Source organism: Spermophilus citellus (genome assembly GCF_964194105.1).
Source record: "Spermophilus citellus genome assembly, chromosome: 9".
NCBI classification, from domain to species: Eukaryota; Metazoa; Chordata; class Mammalia; order Rodentia; family Sciuridae; genus Spermophilus; species Spermophilus citellus.
Window position 1 is genome coordinate 98,052,914 of NC_138191.1, and position 19,030 is coordinate 98,071,943.

General features: G+C 37.7%; 1 protein-coding gene across 2 annotated transcripts in view; it reads right to left on the bottom strand.

Annotated features, from left to right (window-relative positions):
• ZYG11B (zyg-11 family member B, cell cycle regulator) overlaps positions 1-18,621 on the bottom strand; it is an 81,372-nt gene extending 62,751 nt beyond the window's left edge. For both annotated transcript variants that reach the window (XM_081305690.1, XM_081305689.1), the window contains exon 1: positions 18,385-18,621. In XM_081305690.1, the coding sequence (XP_081161816.1) occupies positions 18,385-18,414 (30 nt within the window). In that variant the 5' untranslated portion in view covers positions 18,415-18,621. The remainder of the gene's footprint in view (positions 1-18,384) is intronic.
• Between the last annotated feature and the right edge of the window lie 409 nt (positions 18,622-19,030).

Below are 19,030 nucleotides of genomic sequence, written 5' to 3' on the forward strand. Positions count from 1 at the left end.
TTTGCAGGGAAATGGATGGCACTAGAGCAGATTATGCTTAGTGAAGCTAGCCAATCCCTAAAAAACAAATACCAAATGTCTTCTTTGATATAATGAGAGCAACTATGAACAGAGCAGGGAGGAAGAGCAGGAAGAAAAGATTAACATTAAACGGAGACATGAGATGGGAGGGAAAGGGAGAGAAAAGGGAAATTGCATGGAAATGAAGGGAGACCCTCATTGCCATACAAAATTACATATAAGAGGTTGTGAGGGGAATGGGAAAATAAACAAGGAGAAAAATGAATTACAGTAGATGGGGTAGAGAGAGAAGATGGGAGGGGAGGGGAGGGGGGATAGTAGGGGATAGGAAAGGTAGCAGAATACAACAATTACTAATAGGGCATTATGTAAAATTGTGGATGTGTAACCGACGTGATTCTGCAATCTGCATTTGGGGTAAAGTTGGGGGTTCATAACCCACTTCAATCTAATGTATGAAATATGATATGTCAAGAGCTTTGTAATGTTGTGAACAACCAATAAAAAAAAAAGAAAAAAAACACAACTATCTGTGTCTACTGCAATCATTAAAAAAAAGTTTAACTCACTGGAAAAAAAAAAAAAGCAAGATTAAAAATAAGTTGTTACCTTGGGGTAGGGTATAAAGAAGTGGCATAGAAGGAGGCACCTAGTAAAAATGGTAGTGGTCATGTTCTTTTTTTTTTTTTTTTTTTTTCTGTATACTGAGGATTAAACTCAGGGGCACTTTCCTGAGCTACATTCCCAGACCTTTTTATTTTTCATTTTGAGACAGGCTGTCACTATGTTACTGAGACTATCCTCAAACTTGGGATTCTCCTGCTTCAGCCTCCCAAGTCACTGGGATTATAGGTGTGCACCACTGCACTAGACATGTTCTATTTCTTTTCTTTTCTTTTTTTTTTTTTTGGTACCAGGGATTGAACCCAAGAGCAGAACCACTGAACCACATCCCCAGCCTCCCCCCCCCCTTTTTTGAGGCAGGGTTTCACTAAATTGCCCTCACTAAGTTGCTGACACTGGCTTTGAACTTTCAATCCTCCTACTTCAACATCCTGAGTTGCTGGGACATGCAGCACCATGCCCAACTAACATGTTTAATTCCTTAAATTGGTTACTGGGTTTAATTTTTATACAACTGTTTATATTCCATGGTTTACATATGTGTTTCAAATTGTCTTCTGAATACATCAAATTATTAAAATGGTAAAAGAACAAAAATAAAATTTGTGGAAATGAAAAAAGCTTGCATTCACTTACTCATTTTTCTGATTTTCAAATGTAAAATACTTTAGAAACCAAAACCAGTGTCAATGGTGACCACATTTTCTAATAATATATATATTCAAACTAGTCAGAGCATTTTTTTCAGTAGATTCAATAAAATTGTTTTAATTTTGAATGAAAGTGTATATATGTATAACACACATACATACCCTACACTTTTATTTTCCCTAAACTGGTCATAAGGTAACTTCTCACTACTGCTCTTATACCTTTTCCTGATATAATTTTATACTCTCCAGGAGCCTTCACTATCTGATAATCATAGACTGTGACACAACAAAAAAGGAGTATTAGAGGAGTTTTTAGGAGAAACACAGAGGATTAGGGGAGGTGGCGATGATGTGTGAGGAAATTGATAGGAAATGAAAAAGTATCATCTGAGAACTCTCTTCACAGCATTTCAAAAAATCCAAATTAAGAACTTGAGTTATTTCAAAATAGCTTTTGGTTAGAGGATAATGTTCCACAATGCTCTAAAACTAGACCACGTTGGTCATAATGTAAGTAGTTAAAATACTTATAAGCAAATAAAAAATTGTCTCCTATTAAAACAAGGAATATACATATATTCTCACTTCGAATATCACAGAGAAGAGCTTTGAAGGAAAAGAAAAAAAATTACTAAACTAAAAGAGAGACATCAGAAGTCTTTTTTTTTTTTTTTTTTTTTTTTTGCGGAGGGAGGGTGTTACTGAGGATTTAATCCTAAATCACATCCCCAGACTTTTTTATTTCTTAGTTTGAGATTCACTAAATTGCTGGAACTGGTCTTGAACTTGTGATCTTCCTGCTTCTGCCTCCCAAGTCGCTGGGATTACAGGTGTGTGCCACCATGCTCAGCTCTTGGCTTTCTTTTATACTTCCCTTGCAGACCCCCACCCTTTTCTCTGTCTTCTTATAGTCTCCTTCCTTAAAGTATTTAGTCATTTATACACACTCAACTAAAGGCACTCTCAGTCACTCCCCCAAGACTTAGTTATGTAATTTTTTGGTGGGTTGATTGGTTTTGTTTTGCAGTGCTGGAGATGGAACCCAGAGCTTTATACAGAAGAGGCAAGTGCTCTACCACTGAGCTACATGCTCAGGCCTGTATTTTTAAAACTTCATTCTGTTAGTATATTGCCAGAGCCATGGAAACAAGAATTTCAACGTTGTGAGTATAGCCCATCCATTTCTACCAAGTGAAGAGATGGGGGGGCGGGTGCTGGGACTCAACTACATACTATAAAACTGTTTACTTTTACAGACTGGTCTGACGACATCAAAGAGAGTCCCATAGATCTGTTATCTTTACACTTGGAAACTGAAGCCTCATAATATGCATCAAATAAATTATTTGTTAAATGAATCAGTCAATTACTGAATGGATTATCTGTCTCAAAACTCATTGCTTAGTTGCGTTTAGTGGTACATGCCTGTAATTTCAATGACTAGAAAGGCTGAGGTAGGAAGATCACAAGTTCAAGGCCAGTCTTGATGATCTGATGAGACCTTGGCTCAAAATTTTAAAAATTAAAATTAAAAAGGGCCGGGGGTATAGTATCACAAAACAAAAGAAATTCTCATTTTTCCTGATACTACTTGAGGAAACATATAAAATGTAATAAAGCTGGGCTGGGTGGGGGTCCCAGTTACTTGGGAGGCTAAGGCAGGAGGCAGGAGGACAGTGAGTTCAGGGCCAGTCTGGGCAACATAATAAGCCTCTATCTCAAAAATTTAGAAAGAATGGGCTGGGGATGTGGCTCAAGCGGTAGCGCGCTCGCCTGGCATGCGTGCGGCCCAGGTTCGATCCTCAGCATCACATACAAACAAAGATGTTGTGTCCGCCGAAAAACTAAAAAATAAATATTAAAAAATTCTCTCTCTCTCTCTTAAAAAAAAAATTGGAAGGAAGGAAGGAAGGAAGGAAGGGAGGGAGGGAGGGAGGGAGGGAGGGAGGGTTGGTTATAAAATTTCCTTAATTCTCTAAAAAAACAAAACCTTTTTTCCTTAATTCTTCAAAGACAGACCTTTGGACTTCCGAATCTTTGCATAATGAGACCTATGTTTTGGTTAGTTATAAGCAAAAATACCCTGTATAGATGATATTAGTGATTCAGATTCTTTAGTTCATTTGAAACTCAAAATAACTTTATGAAGTAAAAGGAAAAGTATTACAAATTTCATTTTACAGCCAGGTACAGTGACACATGCCTGTAATCCCAGCTACACAGGAGGCTGAGGCAAGAGGATCCCAAGTTTGAGGCCAGTCTTGGTAACTTAGTGAGGCCCTGTCTGAAATAAAATAAAGGACTGGGGATGTAGCTCAGAGGTACAGTGCTTGGCTAATATGTGTGAAGCCCTGGTTTATTTCCCAGTACCAAACACACAAACATCATTTTACAGATAAGGAAACTGTAGCACAAAAATAAAGTGACTTCTCTAGACATATTATGGTTAGTAGGAAGAGTACTAGAACCAGATTTGAATCATAGTACTGTCATACTGGGCAAATTATCTAGCTTTTCTGACCCTCAGTTATGGCCTTTGTAGAATGGGGATAAAGTTAAGTATTAATCTCATGATACCTCTGTCCAAATGAAGTATGTTTTTTTTTTTTCCAAAACATTTTTTGTGTGCTGGTAATTGAACACATAGATTTGAGAATGCGAGGCAAGCACTCTACCAACTGAGCTATATCCCCAGCCCCTCAAAAACATTTTATCATAGAACTATTTCAGACGAAGTATGTAAAACCCCAGCACGATACCTAACAAAACAGTTAATCAGTTAATCAGAGTTTCCTCTCCTCTTAGTAGTCACTACTTTGCACAGGTAACATAAATTCAAACCTCAGATACGTAAACAGCAGTTTCATGGTTGTAAATCTTTAAAAATTTCCCATCCAAAGCTGGGCGTGGTGGTGCACCCCTGTAATCCTAGAGGCTCCAAGGCTGACATGGGAGGCTGGAGAGTTCAAAGCCAGCCTATGCAATGCTGACAGGGAGGTGTTAAGCAACTCATTGAGACCCTGTTCTTTAATAAAATTCAAAATAGGGCTGGGGATGTGATTCAGTGGCTGAGTGTCCCTGAGTTCAATCCCTGGTACCACCCCCCACAAAAAACTTTTTTTCCCATCCAGAATCCATCTCATGGCAAACAAACTTCTTTGTCTCCCCACTCCATCAGGCAGATACTTTTTTAGTCTTCCTTTTCACCAAAAGTATGGGTCTTTTAGGATCCTGGTTTTATGTAGTGGTCTCAGTTTCAGTTAATATGAATCAGGCTCTAGCTGTCATCTTCTACTGAAACATTCCTAAGACTGACAAGTCCTCCAATTGAATACAATGGCTTTTTATTTTTTTTGCATTCCTTTTTTCTTTGTTTTATGTGGTGCTGGGGACTGAAACCAGGGCTTCCTGTATGCTAAGCAAGTGCTCTACCACTGAGCTATACACCCAGTCCCTCTTGGGTAATTTTTTCTTTTTTCCTCCTAGTGATTCTGTATATAATGCATACTGGGGATTTAACGCAGGGGCATTTTACTACCCAGCTACACACTCGTCATATTTTTATTTTTATTCTGAGACAGGGTCTCACTAAATTGCCCAGGCTAGCCTTGAATTTGCAATCTTTCTGCCTCAGCCTCTGGAGTCACCAGGATTACAGGTATGTACCACACCACACCTGGCATCCTGAATGATTTTTTTCCTAAAAACTAAGAACAGAACAGGAAGAAAGAGCATGAGGAAAAGACTACAGTAAACAAAGACGAATGGGGGGAGAGAAACGGAGAGAGAAGGGAAAGCATATGGAAATGGTAGGAGACCTTCAAGGATACATAAAATTATAAGAGGTTATGAGGGGCAAGGGGGAGGGAAAAAAAAAAGGGGGAGAGAATTGAACAACAGCAGGGGAGGTAGAGAGGGAAGATGGGAGGGGAGGGGAGGGGAGGGGGGATAGTAGGGGATAGGAAAGGTAGCAGAATACAACAGTCACTAATATGGCATTATGTAAAAATGCGAATATGTAACAGATGTGATTCTGCAATCTGTATTTGGGGTGAAAATGGGAGTTCAAAGCACAATTTGAGTCTAATGTATGAAAGATGATATATCATGAACTATGTAATGCGATAAATAATCAATAAAAAAAAAAAAAAAGAAAAAAGAAAAAAAAAAAAAGATAGAGGTAACTCATATTTTGTTTGATGGATTATGATGAGTTTTTCTATGAGATATTATTAGGGCTATTGAATTTATTATTATATACAAAATACATACTCACACACAAAAAAAAAAAAAAAAAAAAAAAAAAAGACTGGGCAGGAAACCAGGTAACTACAAGGATTACAAATGATAATTTTATGAGAGGAAGGTTTTTAACTGATGTGTTTCTGAAAGATTGTGTAACACTGTGTTGAAGAATGTGGACTTGAGACTCCAACTGCCTGCATTAAAATGCCAGCTCTACCATTTACAAAACAATATATCTTTAGGCCAAGTACTTAATTTCCCTGCACCTCATATATCATAAGACTGTTATCAGAATTAAACAAAATTCTAAGTGCAAAACATTTATAACAGTACTGGCATATATTACATGCTCAATAAATGTTAACTAGGGCTGGGGTTGTAGCTCAGCAGTAGAGCGCAAGCCTCCTTGCACCTGCGAGACCCTGGGTTCAGTCCTCAGCACTACATAAAAATACATGAATAAAATAAAGGTAGTGTGGGCTGGGGATGTGGCTCAAGCGGTAGCGCGCTCGCCTGGCTTGCGTGCGGCCCAGGTTCGATCCTCAGCACCACATACCAACAAAGATGTTGTGTCCGCCGAGAACTAAAAAATAAATATTAAAAAAAAATTCTCTCTCTCTCTCTCCCTCTCTCTAAAAAAATAAATAAATAAATAAAAATAAAGGTAGTGTGACCAACTACAACTAAAAAATAAATGTTTTTAAAATAATAATAAAATAAATAAATATATAACTATTATTATAAACTATAATCTCCATGGGGGAAGAAAATACATTTTTTTCACTGATATTGTCTGAGAGCCTAAAATACAGCCTACTAAACAGTGGCACTAAATGTTTACTGAATGAATGAGTAAATAGTCAAATACAAATTTACTATTAGATATAATTAAGTACATATTTGCTCTGACAAAAAGAGACTATAAACCCAAAGAGAAATATTAAGTCCCAAGACTAGCCCTGAAGTTAAAAAATAGAACCGAAAGGTAGTCATGTGTCATCTAAGTTCATAGGTACTAATTAAAAACTAGATATTAGACATCTCTGACTCCTCACTGCAGTACACCATGAGAAATCTCTTAGTTTGTGTGTTTTTTGTTTTTACAGTACTGTGGATCTAACCCAGGGCCTCATGCATGCTCAGCAAGTGTACCACTGAGCTATAACCCCAGCTCTCTCCTCCCCCACCCTCATACAGGGGATTGAACCCCAGGGTGCTCTACCACTGAGCTATATCCCTAGCCCTTTCCTCCTGCCTCAACCTCCCAAGTAGCTGGAATTACAGATGTGCACTATCACACCTGGCTTTTTTTTTTTTCTTTTAACTAGTATTTTCTACCATTGATTCAACCAAGTCAGGCTTTCAGAAATAAGCATCTAATAAAGCCCTAGTATGATCTAACTCTTTACCCTCACCTTCTCCAATCATAGTCATTTTTATAGATAAAGAAGATGAAGAAACTATTCCTACCAACTTTTTGCTTCCCCACACCCAATTAATATATTCTGAAAGTAACTTCAATCCTGTCTCCCAAGTTTTCAGTGTCAAAAAGATCTCTTTGTGAAGTCCTCTGCTTCAGACCAGAGATGAACATAAAACTCTACATAGGAAAAATGCAATGTCTCCATTCTTATTTCCATTTTCACCTAGTTACTACAGGAAAATTTCATTTCATTTTCTAGTATGATAGTCTTCATTACAATTAGTGTGAAAGTAGCAGTAGTAGTAGTAGCAGCAGCATACAATTTGTCAAAGAAATACTTAAATGCTAAAGACATAGATAAAAGTGCTTTATAAAAGCGAGTTGAGGGGGGCTGGGGTTGTGGCTCAGTAGTAGAACCATGCCTTGCACGTGTGAGGTACTGGGTTTGATCCTCAGCACCACCTAAAAATAAATAAAGATATTGTGTCCATCTACAACTAAAATATATATATATATGTTAAAAAAATAGCGATTGACAGCATGGAAAAAGAACCATAAAATTGTATACCCTTTTGACCAATTTTCTTTCAATAAATATGAATTATCTTTACAATAAAACAATGCTAAAAATATTTTTTTTTATTTTTTTTTTTAAATGGAGACCAGCACCTGCTTTATTTTATTTTTATTTTTAAAGAGAGAGTGAGATAGGAGAGAGAGAGAGAGAGAATTTTTAATATTTATTTTTTAGTTCTCGGCGGACACAACATCTTTGTTTGTATGTGGTGCTGAGGATCGAACCCGGGCCGCACGCATGCCAGGCGAGCGCGCTACCGCTTGAGCCACATCCCCAGCCCCTAAAAATATTTTAAATGCCTCATTTCAGTTTAGATTTCTACAACTCATGGAGTCCATGGTATTGGAAATAACACTGGCTAGGGGTCAGAAAAATCAGAGGATTTTTTTGGTACCAGAGATTGAACCTAGGGGCATTTAACCACCAAGCCACATCCCCAGCCCTTTTTTATATTTCATTAGAGACAGGGTCTTGCTGAGTTGCTTAGGGCCTCAATAAATTGCTGAGGCTGGGTTTGAACTCGAGATCTAGCTCAGCCTCCGGAAGCACTGGGATTACAGGCATGCACCACATTCCTTTTTTGCATTCAGTAGGAAAATCAGTGTTTGAATCAAGTTCTGACACTGAATAGCTGTGACTATAGGAAGGTTACTCGATTTTTCAAAGCCTTGATTTCTTATGTGTGCAATGAAAAAAATATCATCAACCTCAGAACTCTGTAGATTAATTAGCACATCCCTAGATACCCTATATGGTCACTAAATGAAAGCTACTGCATGAATTCAAGCTCTTCTAAATGTCTAACATTCAAGAATTTTGCCTGTAATGTTTTTTAATTTTAATTATTAGCATTGAATTATGCAAATAATGACTATTATTTCTGCCACTCCCTAGTTAAATGTGCTTTTAAGAGGCAACTTCAAAACCTATGAAAAGAACAATGTTTTAACCAGCATGTCCCAATTCATAGATTTTTTTAAAAAATATTTATTTATTTATTTTAGTTTTCGGCGGACACAACATCTTTGTATGTGGTGCTGAGGATCAAACCCGGGCCGCACGCATGCCAGGCGAGCGCGCTACCGCTTAAGCCACATCCCCAGCCCCTTCATAGATGTTTTATAGGCTTATCATTGGATTCAATATTGATATTTATTTCAATCTATTTCTGAATATTTGATAAAATAATCACCTAAAATTTCCTTCTTTAAAAAACTGTTTGAGCCAGGCACAGTGGCAACATGCCTATAATCTCAGCAACTCAGGTGGCTAAAGCAGGAAGACCACAGATTCAAGGGCAGCCTGGCAACTCAGTGAGACCCTGTCTTTAAATAAAATACAAAAGGGCTTGGAATGTGACTCAGTGGTTGAGTGTCCCTGAGTTCAATCCCCAGTACCAATAAAAAAAGAAGAAAAAAGAGGAGGCTAGGGTGTGTGTAGCTCACTGATAGAGCTTTTACTAGCATGCACAAGGTCCTGGATTTGATCTCTATCACTATAAAAATAACTAAGTACATGAAAATGAAAGAATAAATAAATATATTTATCGGATTTATTTATATTTATTTATTTATATTTATTATCCCTGATCAGGATTCTTAAGTAAAACACCAAGATATCAGTATTTTTTCTGTTATAAGTAAGAAGCATGCCAATAATTATGTCCAATTTGAATTTTTATTCATGGTAAGTAAAATATTCATACTTTAAAAGCTTTATTGGGGAGACAAATTTTCCTTGGTTTTTTTTTTTTTTTTGGTCATTTACAAACAAAACAGAACAATTATAAAAATTTGTTGACTTTTTTAAGTATAAAAATGCAAGAATTATAAACTTATGTTTTTGTTTGTTTGTTTTTGAGGTTTATTTTGTGGGGATGGGCAGGCTAGGAATTGAATCCAGGGCTGCACATTGTAAACACATACTCCACCATGGAGGTATACTTTTAACTCTCAAATTTAAATTTTTAAAAAGTCAGTTCTAATAGGCTGGAAATATAACTCAGTAGAGAATGCTTGCCTAGCATGTGTGAAGCCCTCAGTTCAATCCTCAGTACCACAAAATAAATAAATAATCAGTTACTGTCTACTGTAGTAACATATTTAAAATATATATTCATTTAAAAATCTAATAATGCTGTATTTTATGATAATGTGTCATTTGTTAAACAAGAAAAAGCTGAAATTTGTTTTAATATATAATAAATAAACTATGTGTACAATTTAAAAATAAAGTAGGGCTGGGGTTGCAACTCAGTGGTAGAGCATGTACTCTGCATACCCAAGGACCTGGGTTAAATCCCCACACCATAACAAATTTTTAAAAAATACTTACTTATATATGTAAAAATTCCTTTCTCATATCATATAAAAACTATACAAAATATGCTCTTGGAAATGAATAATTATGATTTCTAGAATAAACAAATTTAATAAAAAGGAATAAAAACTAACAATATTTGACAGACACAAACATTTCAAAATCAAGAATCCAAAAAAGGTTTGATAAACAGTAACAGAGTAGAATTTGATTTTAAAAAACTATAACTTTTTCTAGAAAAATTCAACCCAAGCTACTCTGAAAATGGCTAAAGTAACTAAGAAAAGGAGTAGTTGAGTCTTGTTTGTAAGTTTTAGTGAAACAGGAAGTGGTTCTGTCTGCATATATAATTGCTTCCATGTATAAGAATTATCTATGGAAAACAACTACCTGTGTAGAATCATTATTTAACTCAGAAATTGAGTATGCAAATAAATTAAACCATACACCTGAAAGTAGGGTCAAGGGAGATATAGAATACTACCAGTGTTAATATTTAATCTCTATATACAATTGTATAAATGCTTTTTAAGAAGAAAATTTAATCAGATTTTTATTGTAGGATATTTCCCCTTTGGTGCTTTTGAATGACTGACTCACGCTACAGTGACATGTCTCAGATCTATCACTCAAAAGCATGAGCTTGGAAGGGATTTCTATTTATTTATGAATTCTCCATGTGCATATCCTTTTGGCAGTTTAAAGAATACATTTACTGATATTAATACTAACCTCCATCTTTTTAGTTTAAAATGTCACTACCATAAGAAAAAAAAATAATTGAAAGCCCTGATACAAACCCCCAGGAGAGGTCATTGTTGAATGGGAATTCTTTTCTTGTTGGTTTCTCTATGTATGCCTTGTCTTATAACAAGGAATATATATTCTTCATGGACAAATTCCCTGTCTCTAAATAACTTCCGTACTCTGAAGCCTTAGGCAAATACTGCATACTGAGAAGGTGCCAAAAATGTGCTCCTGGAATTCAATCATTATAAGAGAGTACTGTTAAAACAGATTACTACCCCTTGCTTGACCTTCAGCTTTCTACATGCATAGATTGGGGGGGCGGGGGGGGGGAGTGTCAGTGTATTTTTCACAAGGTGATTAATCTTTAATATAATCTATACTCAATCATTACAGGATAATGATATCAGCAACCCCTAAAAAAAAAGTAATAATACTGATAAATAAAGTTAGGAATTGCTGATTTCCTAATACATAACTTTTGGGAAACCTACTGTTTGGAAAGGACTTTCATGTAGTAAACTTATTATAATATTTTCATGAAAACCTGAAGATTTATGAAAACTAAAGATCACTGAGCAAAATTGCAACATTATTAATGATTCTGCACTTTTTCTACAATTCCACTGTGATGTCTCTATGGAAAATTCAATTAGCTAAAAAGTAATGTGCCAAATCTTTGGACTTTATTTTTTTTTCTTTTTTTAATATTTATTTTTTAGTTATAGGTGGACACAATATCTTTATTTTATATTTATGTGTTGCTGAGGATGGAACCCAGTGCCTCATGCATGCTAGGCGAGCACTCTACCACTGAGCCACAACCCCAGCCCTGGACTTCATTTTTTTATATTCTTTCCTATTTTAATATTTTTATATTAAATATGTTTATTTATTAAAATTTTTATTAAATACTCAACATTTAATACTATTTTAATAACTATATTAATTATTAGTTATTTAATTTAAGTCACCACTACTATAACAAGTTGAGGATAAAAACTCACACTTATTTTTCATCTAAAGTAGTACAATAACTATCCCATTCCAAACCATGTTTATGAATAATCATTCTTATAATTCTTTTTTTCCCTTTTTTGATACCAGGAACTGAACCCAGTGGCACTTAACCACTGAGCCACATCCCCAGTGCCCCCCTTTTTTAAAAATTGTTTTTATTTACTATTTATTTTGAGACAGGGTCCCATTAGGATGCTTAGAGCCTCACCAAGTTGCTGGGATTATAGGCATGTGCCACCATACCCAGCTCAAATATCTTCTTGTTTATAATAGTCCTTTACACACCCACACATATACAAAAAAAAAGCTTTTAAGGTACTTAGGATCTTTACAATATGGCCCAAACTCTGTAGCTTATGAGTCAAGGTTCCTCCACAATCTGACTTGCTCACCTAATCTCTACTGTACCCTCAATGCTGGAGTAACATATTTCCTAGAATCCATCATGCCTGGAATATATGGTATTTCACAAAGTTTATTTATTTTAATAGACTATTAAAATAGTTATTAAAAGACTATTAAAATAATTATTTTAATAACTATATTAACTATTAATTATTAAAATAGACTATTAAAACAAAATAAATTTACTCTATTTCTGTTTCAGTTTCCATGCTCAAGCTTGTCCCTTTCCCAGTAATAGCTTTCTTTCCCAAACTTTTACCTAGCTAAAATATCATCTTGTTTATAATAGTCCTTTACACACACACATATACAAAAAAAAAAAAGCTTTTCATTTACTATTAAAACCAGCAGTTCATAGGCTAGGGATATAGCTCAGTTGGTGGAGTGCTTGCCTCCTATGCATAAGGTTCAATCTCTAGTAACACACACATACATACACACACACACACACACACACACACACACACAGGCAGTTTAAATGTCCCCTTCTAGCCTGTAATCCCAGCCAGGCTGACGCAGGAGGATCCCAAATTCAAGGCTATCCTCAGCAAGTTTGAGGCCAGCCTGAGCAACTTAATGAGACCCTGTCTCAAAATTTAAAGAAGGGGGGGAGGGGGGCGGGGAACAGAAAAAACAAAAAATAACAATAACAAATAATTAGTGAGCTCTTATATGAGCACCAGGCACTATATAGGTATTGAAGATGCAATGATGGGCCAAACAAACATGGTATTTACCTTCACTGATCAAGTACCTAATTTAATAGGTTACCATGAGAATTAACAAATAAAACATATAAAGCACAAAAAACAGTACACAGTACAATCATGTTGAATAAATATTTGCTATTGTTGCTGCCTAACCATTCTATCTAAAATAGTTGACACACACACACACACACACACACACTCACACACATGACTTTATATCTTATCCTAGTTTATTTTTTCTGTATATTAATAGATTTGCTTATTTCTATCCCCTCCCCCACCAACAAGTCTTTTTTTTAACCACTGTAACCACAGTGCTGTAACATCCCCTGGCCCTTGCAGCTGGTCAAAAAAATTATCTTTGTATCAAAGATTTTTATACTCTCTGGATTTGGAGATAGACTCTAGTCAAATAATCATAGCAAGAAATATAAAATTACAATTGATATATATTCTATGAAGAAGAGTTATATAATAGACAGAGTATGACCTGGGTTTTGTTTTTGTTTTTTTTTTTTTGAGGGGTAGGCAGGCCAGATAGTTTCCCTGAACAACTTGATTTGAGAATTCCAAGACATGTCAGTTACACAGTCTAGAAAAAATACTACCACAGGTCATCTGCACATGTTCTTCTTTCTTATCTGAACTACTCTTTCCATAACACAACTTTTATAATTTAATATCTCAGTTCTCTACTTTAAAGATTGAGCCTACCTGGGGGCTGGGGTTATGGCTCAGCAGTAGAGCGCTCCCCTAGCACGTGCGAGGCCCTGGGTTCGATCCTCAGCACCACATAAAAAATAAAATAAAATAAATTTATTGTGTCCATCTACAACTAAAAATAAATATTAAAAAAAAAGATTGAGCCTGCCTGAAGCTACCCTTGACTATCCTATTCCATGATGTCAAAATTTCTTTCTTATCATTTTAAAAAAGTACTCTTCACATTTAAAACTCTTCACATTTAAAAATCAATCTACTAAGACTACAGTTCAGTGGGACAATGCTTATCTAGCATATACAAGGCCCTGAGATCAATCCCCAATATGGCAAAAATAAAAATAAAATTTCAAAAATAATAAAATGGATATTCTTTAATAATAAAATTACACAAAGGGCTGGGGATGTGGCTCAAGCGGTAGCGCGCTCGCCTGGCATGTGTGCGGCCCCGGGTTCGATCCTCAGCACCATATACCAACAAAGATGTTGTGCCGAGAACTAAAAAATAAATATTAAAAATTCTCTCTCTCTCTCTCTCTCTCTCTCTCTCTCTCTCTCCACTCTCTCACTCTCTCTTTAAAATAAATAAATAAATAAATAAAATTACACAAATAAGATAAAAAGTCAAGAATCACACTTGTTTTACTATCTGTGATATCCTCAATGCCAATACAGTTAATGAAACTCTATAAACACTGCTGGATAAATAAAAAGCAAGAGCTATTATCCTAAACCAGTGGTTCTTAAAAACATGGTTCAAAGACCATACTTTACACTGATTCTTGTCAGAAATTCAAACTCTCAGGTTCTACTCCAACCAAACCCAGTGAATCAAATTCTGGAGGAGGGCGGGAGGAAGCAAGCCTTGCTGGGGCTTTACCTTCTGATTTAAGGTAGTTTAAGAACCCCAGTCTTAGACATTTCTTACTGAGTTGCTTGCCTCTCATGTGTGAGACAGCACCACATAAAAATAAACAAATAAAATAGAGGCATGCTGTCTACAACTACAAAATTAAAAATATATATATTTTAATAGTTGAATATTTCAACTATTCAAAACACAATGTAATAAACATTTGAAAAATATAAAATGCAAAGCTTTTTTTTTTCCCCCGATACTGAGGATTGAACTCATGGGCACTCAACCACTGAGCCACATCCCCAGCTCCATTTTGTATATTATTTAGAGACAGGGTCTCACTGAGTTGCTTAGTGCCTTGCTAAATTGCTGAGGCTGACTTTAAACTTGATCCTCCTGTCTCAGCCTCCCCAGCTGCTGGGATTACAGGAATCCGCCACTGTGCCCGGCCAAAATGCAAAGCTTGTAATAATCATTTACTCAACTCTTATTAAGAGTGCCTAATAAATATATTGTATAAGAAAAACAAAAAAGTAGCCTCCACAAATAATTCTGAAATCACAATAAACTAATATTTTGCCTTCCCTTAACCGCTCCAGTACACTCTTACTGTGTGAACATTTTTAATAAGGAAGGAAAAATCGAATTAGTTGGATGCAAAGTCTGAAACACAATAATGCCTAATATACCTGCTATGGTCTGAATATCTGCCTTCCCTAAATTTATATATTGAAATCCTAACCCCCCAAAGTGATAGCTTTGGAAGTAGGGCCTTTGGGAGATGATTAATCATCAAGGCAGAACCCTCACAAATGTGACTGGTACCCTTATAAAAGAAGCCCTAAAGAGGCTGTTTATAAAGCTCAGTTGGTAGAGTACTTACCTCAAATGCCCAAGGCCCTGGGTTCAATCACCAGCACCACCAAAAAAAAAAAAAAAAAAAAAAGAAGAAGAAAAAGCCCTAGTACTGTCCTGCTCCTTTTACCATGCAAGGACACTGGTAGAAGATGCCATCTATTAAACAGGAAGACAGGAGCTGGGGCTGTAGCTCAATGGCAGAGCGCTTGCCTCTCATGTGTGAGGCATTGGGTTCAATCCACAGCACCACATAAAAATAAACAAATAAAATAAAGGCATGCTGTCCGTCTACAATTACAAAATTTAAAAAATATATATTTTAATAATTTTTTTAGTTGCAGTTGGACACAATACCTTTATTTCACTTATTTATTTTTATGTGGTGCTGAAGATTGAACCTAGGGGCCCGCACATGCAAGACGAGTATTCTACCACTGAGCCACAATGCCAGCTCATAATTTTTTTTTTTAGGTGTAGATGGACACAACACAATGCCTTTATTTTTATGTGGTGCTGAGAATCGAACCTGGGTCCCACTCGTGATAGACGAGCACTCTACCGATGAGCCATAATCCCAGCCCCTAAAATTTTTTTAAATAAATAAACAGGAAGACAGCCCTCACCAGAAACCAAATGTGCCAGAGCCTTGATCTTGGACTTCCTAGCCCCCAGAACACTGAGAAATAAATTTCTGTTGTTTACAAGCTACCCACTTTATGGTATTTTGTTAAAGCAACATGAAAAGACTAAGACAATATCTTTCTAGCCTCATTTCCTAATACATATCTTCACTCTTACATCCTTTCATTCTATATAAGGTAATTCTGCTTCCTGAAATACATTCTATAGCTTTTCTACTTCATATTCACAGTGAAGCTTTCTTTCCCCTCCCAAATGATCTACAAATAAATAAATCCTATTCATCTTTCAGGCCCAGCTCAAATGACACTTTGGGGTCCTAAATAGCCAAAGAAGAGTTCATAATTCCTCCCTCTGTACTTATACATTCATTCTCAGTGGGAAGGCCCACACTTTCAAAAATCTAGCAATCTGTCTTGGGTAGGATGGCTCAAAATTAAAATTAAAAAAAAAATTCTCAAAACTCACTCTTTTTTTTTTTTAAAGAGAGAGGGAGAATTTTAATATTTATTTTTTAGTTTTCAGCGGACACAACATCTTTGTTTATATGTGGTGCTGAGGATCAAACCCGGGCTGCACGCATGCCAGGAGAGCATGCTACCGCTTCAGCCACATCCCAAGCCCTCTCAAAACTCACTCTTGCTGTGGAGTCCACTAGTTGCCTCAATTTTCAGTTTAAGACTATCCATGTCAAGTTGAAAAATGAGACCACAAAGTGAATCAATCAAGCATCTACTTGACCTGGCACAGGGAATAACAGGAAGGCACAGTTGCTGCTAGAATTCACATTCCACAAGGACAAACAAGCTAGCACACAATGACAGTGTGATGGAGACAGACACAGGAGAATGAAAACCTATAAATGCAGTCAATGAGTTTGTAAATGTTTATAGGTTAAATGACTTGATAGTAAACCATTTCCTAAAATTCAGATAAAGAGAAAATAGAAACTGACTAACCAAGGAGAACATGATTACCAGGACTGAGTTTTGACTAGAATGTCTTACTCTTCACAGCGATCAAAATTTAGCTTGAGAGAGAAATGAATTACAGTAGATGGGGTAGAGAGAGAAGATGGGAGGGGAGGGGAGGGGGGATAGTAGAGGATAGGAAAGGTAGCAGAATACAACAGTTACTAATATGGCATTATGTAAAAATGTGGATGTGTAACATTCTGCAATCTTTGTAATGTTTTGAATAACCAATAAAAAAAAAAGAAGGTTTAAAGTGAAAAAAAAATTTAGCTTGAAAGTGATGTAGTAATGTTTTCAATAAATGTACAGAAAACCACAGGTAATCAATTCAATGAAAAGCCAACTTAAGTCTCAACCTGTTTTGAAACAAAGAAAATTTGTAAATAAAAGGCTCTCCCAAGAAAAGGCAAAACAAATGAACCCTTTAGAAGGAATCAGGCTGCCACAAGCGGATTGCCACACTTATTTTCAGTCTTCAAATGCCTTTGGTAGCTGCTTCCAAACAAGAACAATTTTTTTTCTTTTTTTTAATTCTAAATGGACATGATATCTCTATTTTTGTATGGTGCTGAGGATCAAACCAGTACCTTATGCTTAGGCACTGAGCTACAACCCCAGCCCAAAATTCATTTACTCTAAGTAATAACAGTAAAGTCTGTAAACAAATATTTTTAAATTTCACAAACTGTACCTCCACTTAAGACACTGAAAAGAAAATTTCAAAACATTTTTAGCTATTTCTGTCAAAAGGCCATATCTCTCATAAGATCACAATATGCATTCTGGCTCTCACTCCACCACTCCATAGCACACCATCACTCAGGTTTTCCAATGACACAAAATAAAAAAGCTCCCAAGCTCTCTTTCATACCTCTAATCTCCTCTTTCTGCCCTCCAGAGAGGGAGGGAGGAGATGAGGAGATGAGGAGATGAGGAGATGAGGAGATGAAGAGAGAGAGAGAGAGAGAGAGAGAGAGAGAGAGAGAGAGCGAGCGCCAGCCAACGAATCCCTATCTGCCCGCCCGACAGTTCCTGGGAAGCAATCGCCTTCAATTTGTTCCTGCTTAGACCCCTGAAGCCTGTAGAAGGAAATGGGGACAACTGTGCAAGCCGGCGAGGATATGTGAAGGAAATGTGGATGGTAGAGGACGAAGGGGAGGAGGGGGTAGTGGAGATAAAATGGTGAAGGGGGTGAGAAGGGAGAGCAAAGTGCAAGAGCGAAAAATGGGGAGGAAGAAGGGGGAAGGGGTAAAGACCACAGTAGAGACAAAAAGGCAAAATGGTAGAGGAGAAAGAAAGGAAGGTTAAAGGAGAGGAGGGAGACGCGAAGAGAACGCGAGAGAGGCTGTCACTGGGGGGTGACAAAGGGTATCAGCGGGAATAAGGGAGATTAAGGGGGTGTCACCCGAAGGGGCTCGCCCCAGCAGGTGGACTGGGAGCACCGGGAAGGAGGAGCTGGACGCCGAGGGTGAGGCCACAAAGGGTTAGGTGAGGGAAGGGCGTCCGAGGGACACCAAGGCTAGGGAGGGGCAGGCCCGCGGGGGCTAGGCTGGCGGGCGGCTCCGGCTAGGGCAGGCCTAGCTTCCTCACCATGGCTGTGCCGGCCTGGTCCTCGGGCATGCAGCTTCGGTCCTGGGTGCGGCGGCGGACCGGGCCCGAGCCGGCCCCCAGGCTGAGCCGGCGCGGAGGCTCCAGGAGGCTCCAGCGAGCTGCAGCTCCGGGCTCGGCCCAGGCCTCGGCCTCCTTCCCTCAAAAGATAGGAGTGCACCAAGCCGCAGCCGCAGCCGCAGCCCGAAGCCGAGCGCAGACTCCACCCCCGCGAGGCCCCGCCCCCGCCGGCCCGACTGGCCGGAGCCGCCCCGCCTCCGTCGTCCCGGCGCAGACTCGGCTGCGGGGACCCGCCCCAAACTGGACCTCAGGGCTCTGGGCGTGCAGGCCCTTAAAGGGGCAACGCCCCCTCAAATCTACCTAGTCCCTTCGAAAACAGTAAGAGATTTGAGCCATACGTCTTGGCAGGAGACTGGAGCGCTTGTTTAAGTCACCTATGTACCCCTGTGTCATTCACCATCGTTTTTGTTTTGGTTTTGGTACCAGGAAATTGAACTCAGGAGCACTTGACCACTGAGGCACCATTTTGTATTTTATTTAGAGACAGGATCTCACTCAAGATCTTAATTTTTGATTCACTGTCATTGAATTACCGTTGTCATCATTCTTGGTGATTTCAACATTCTCT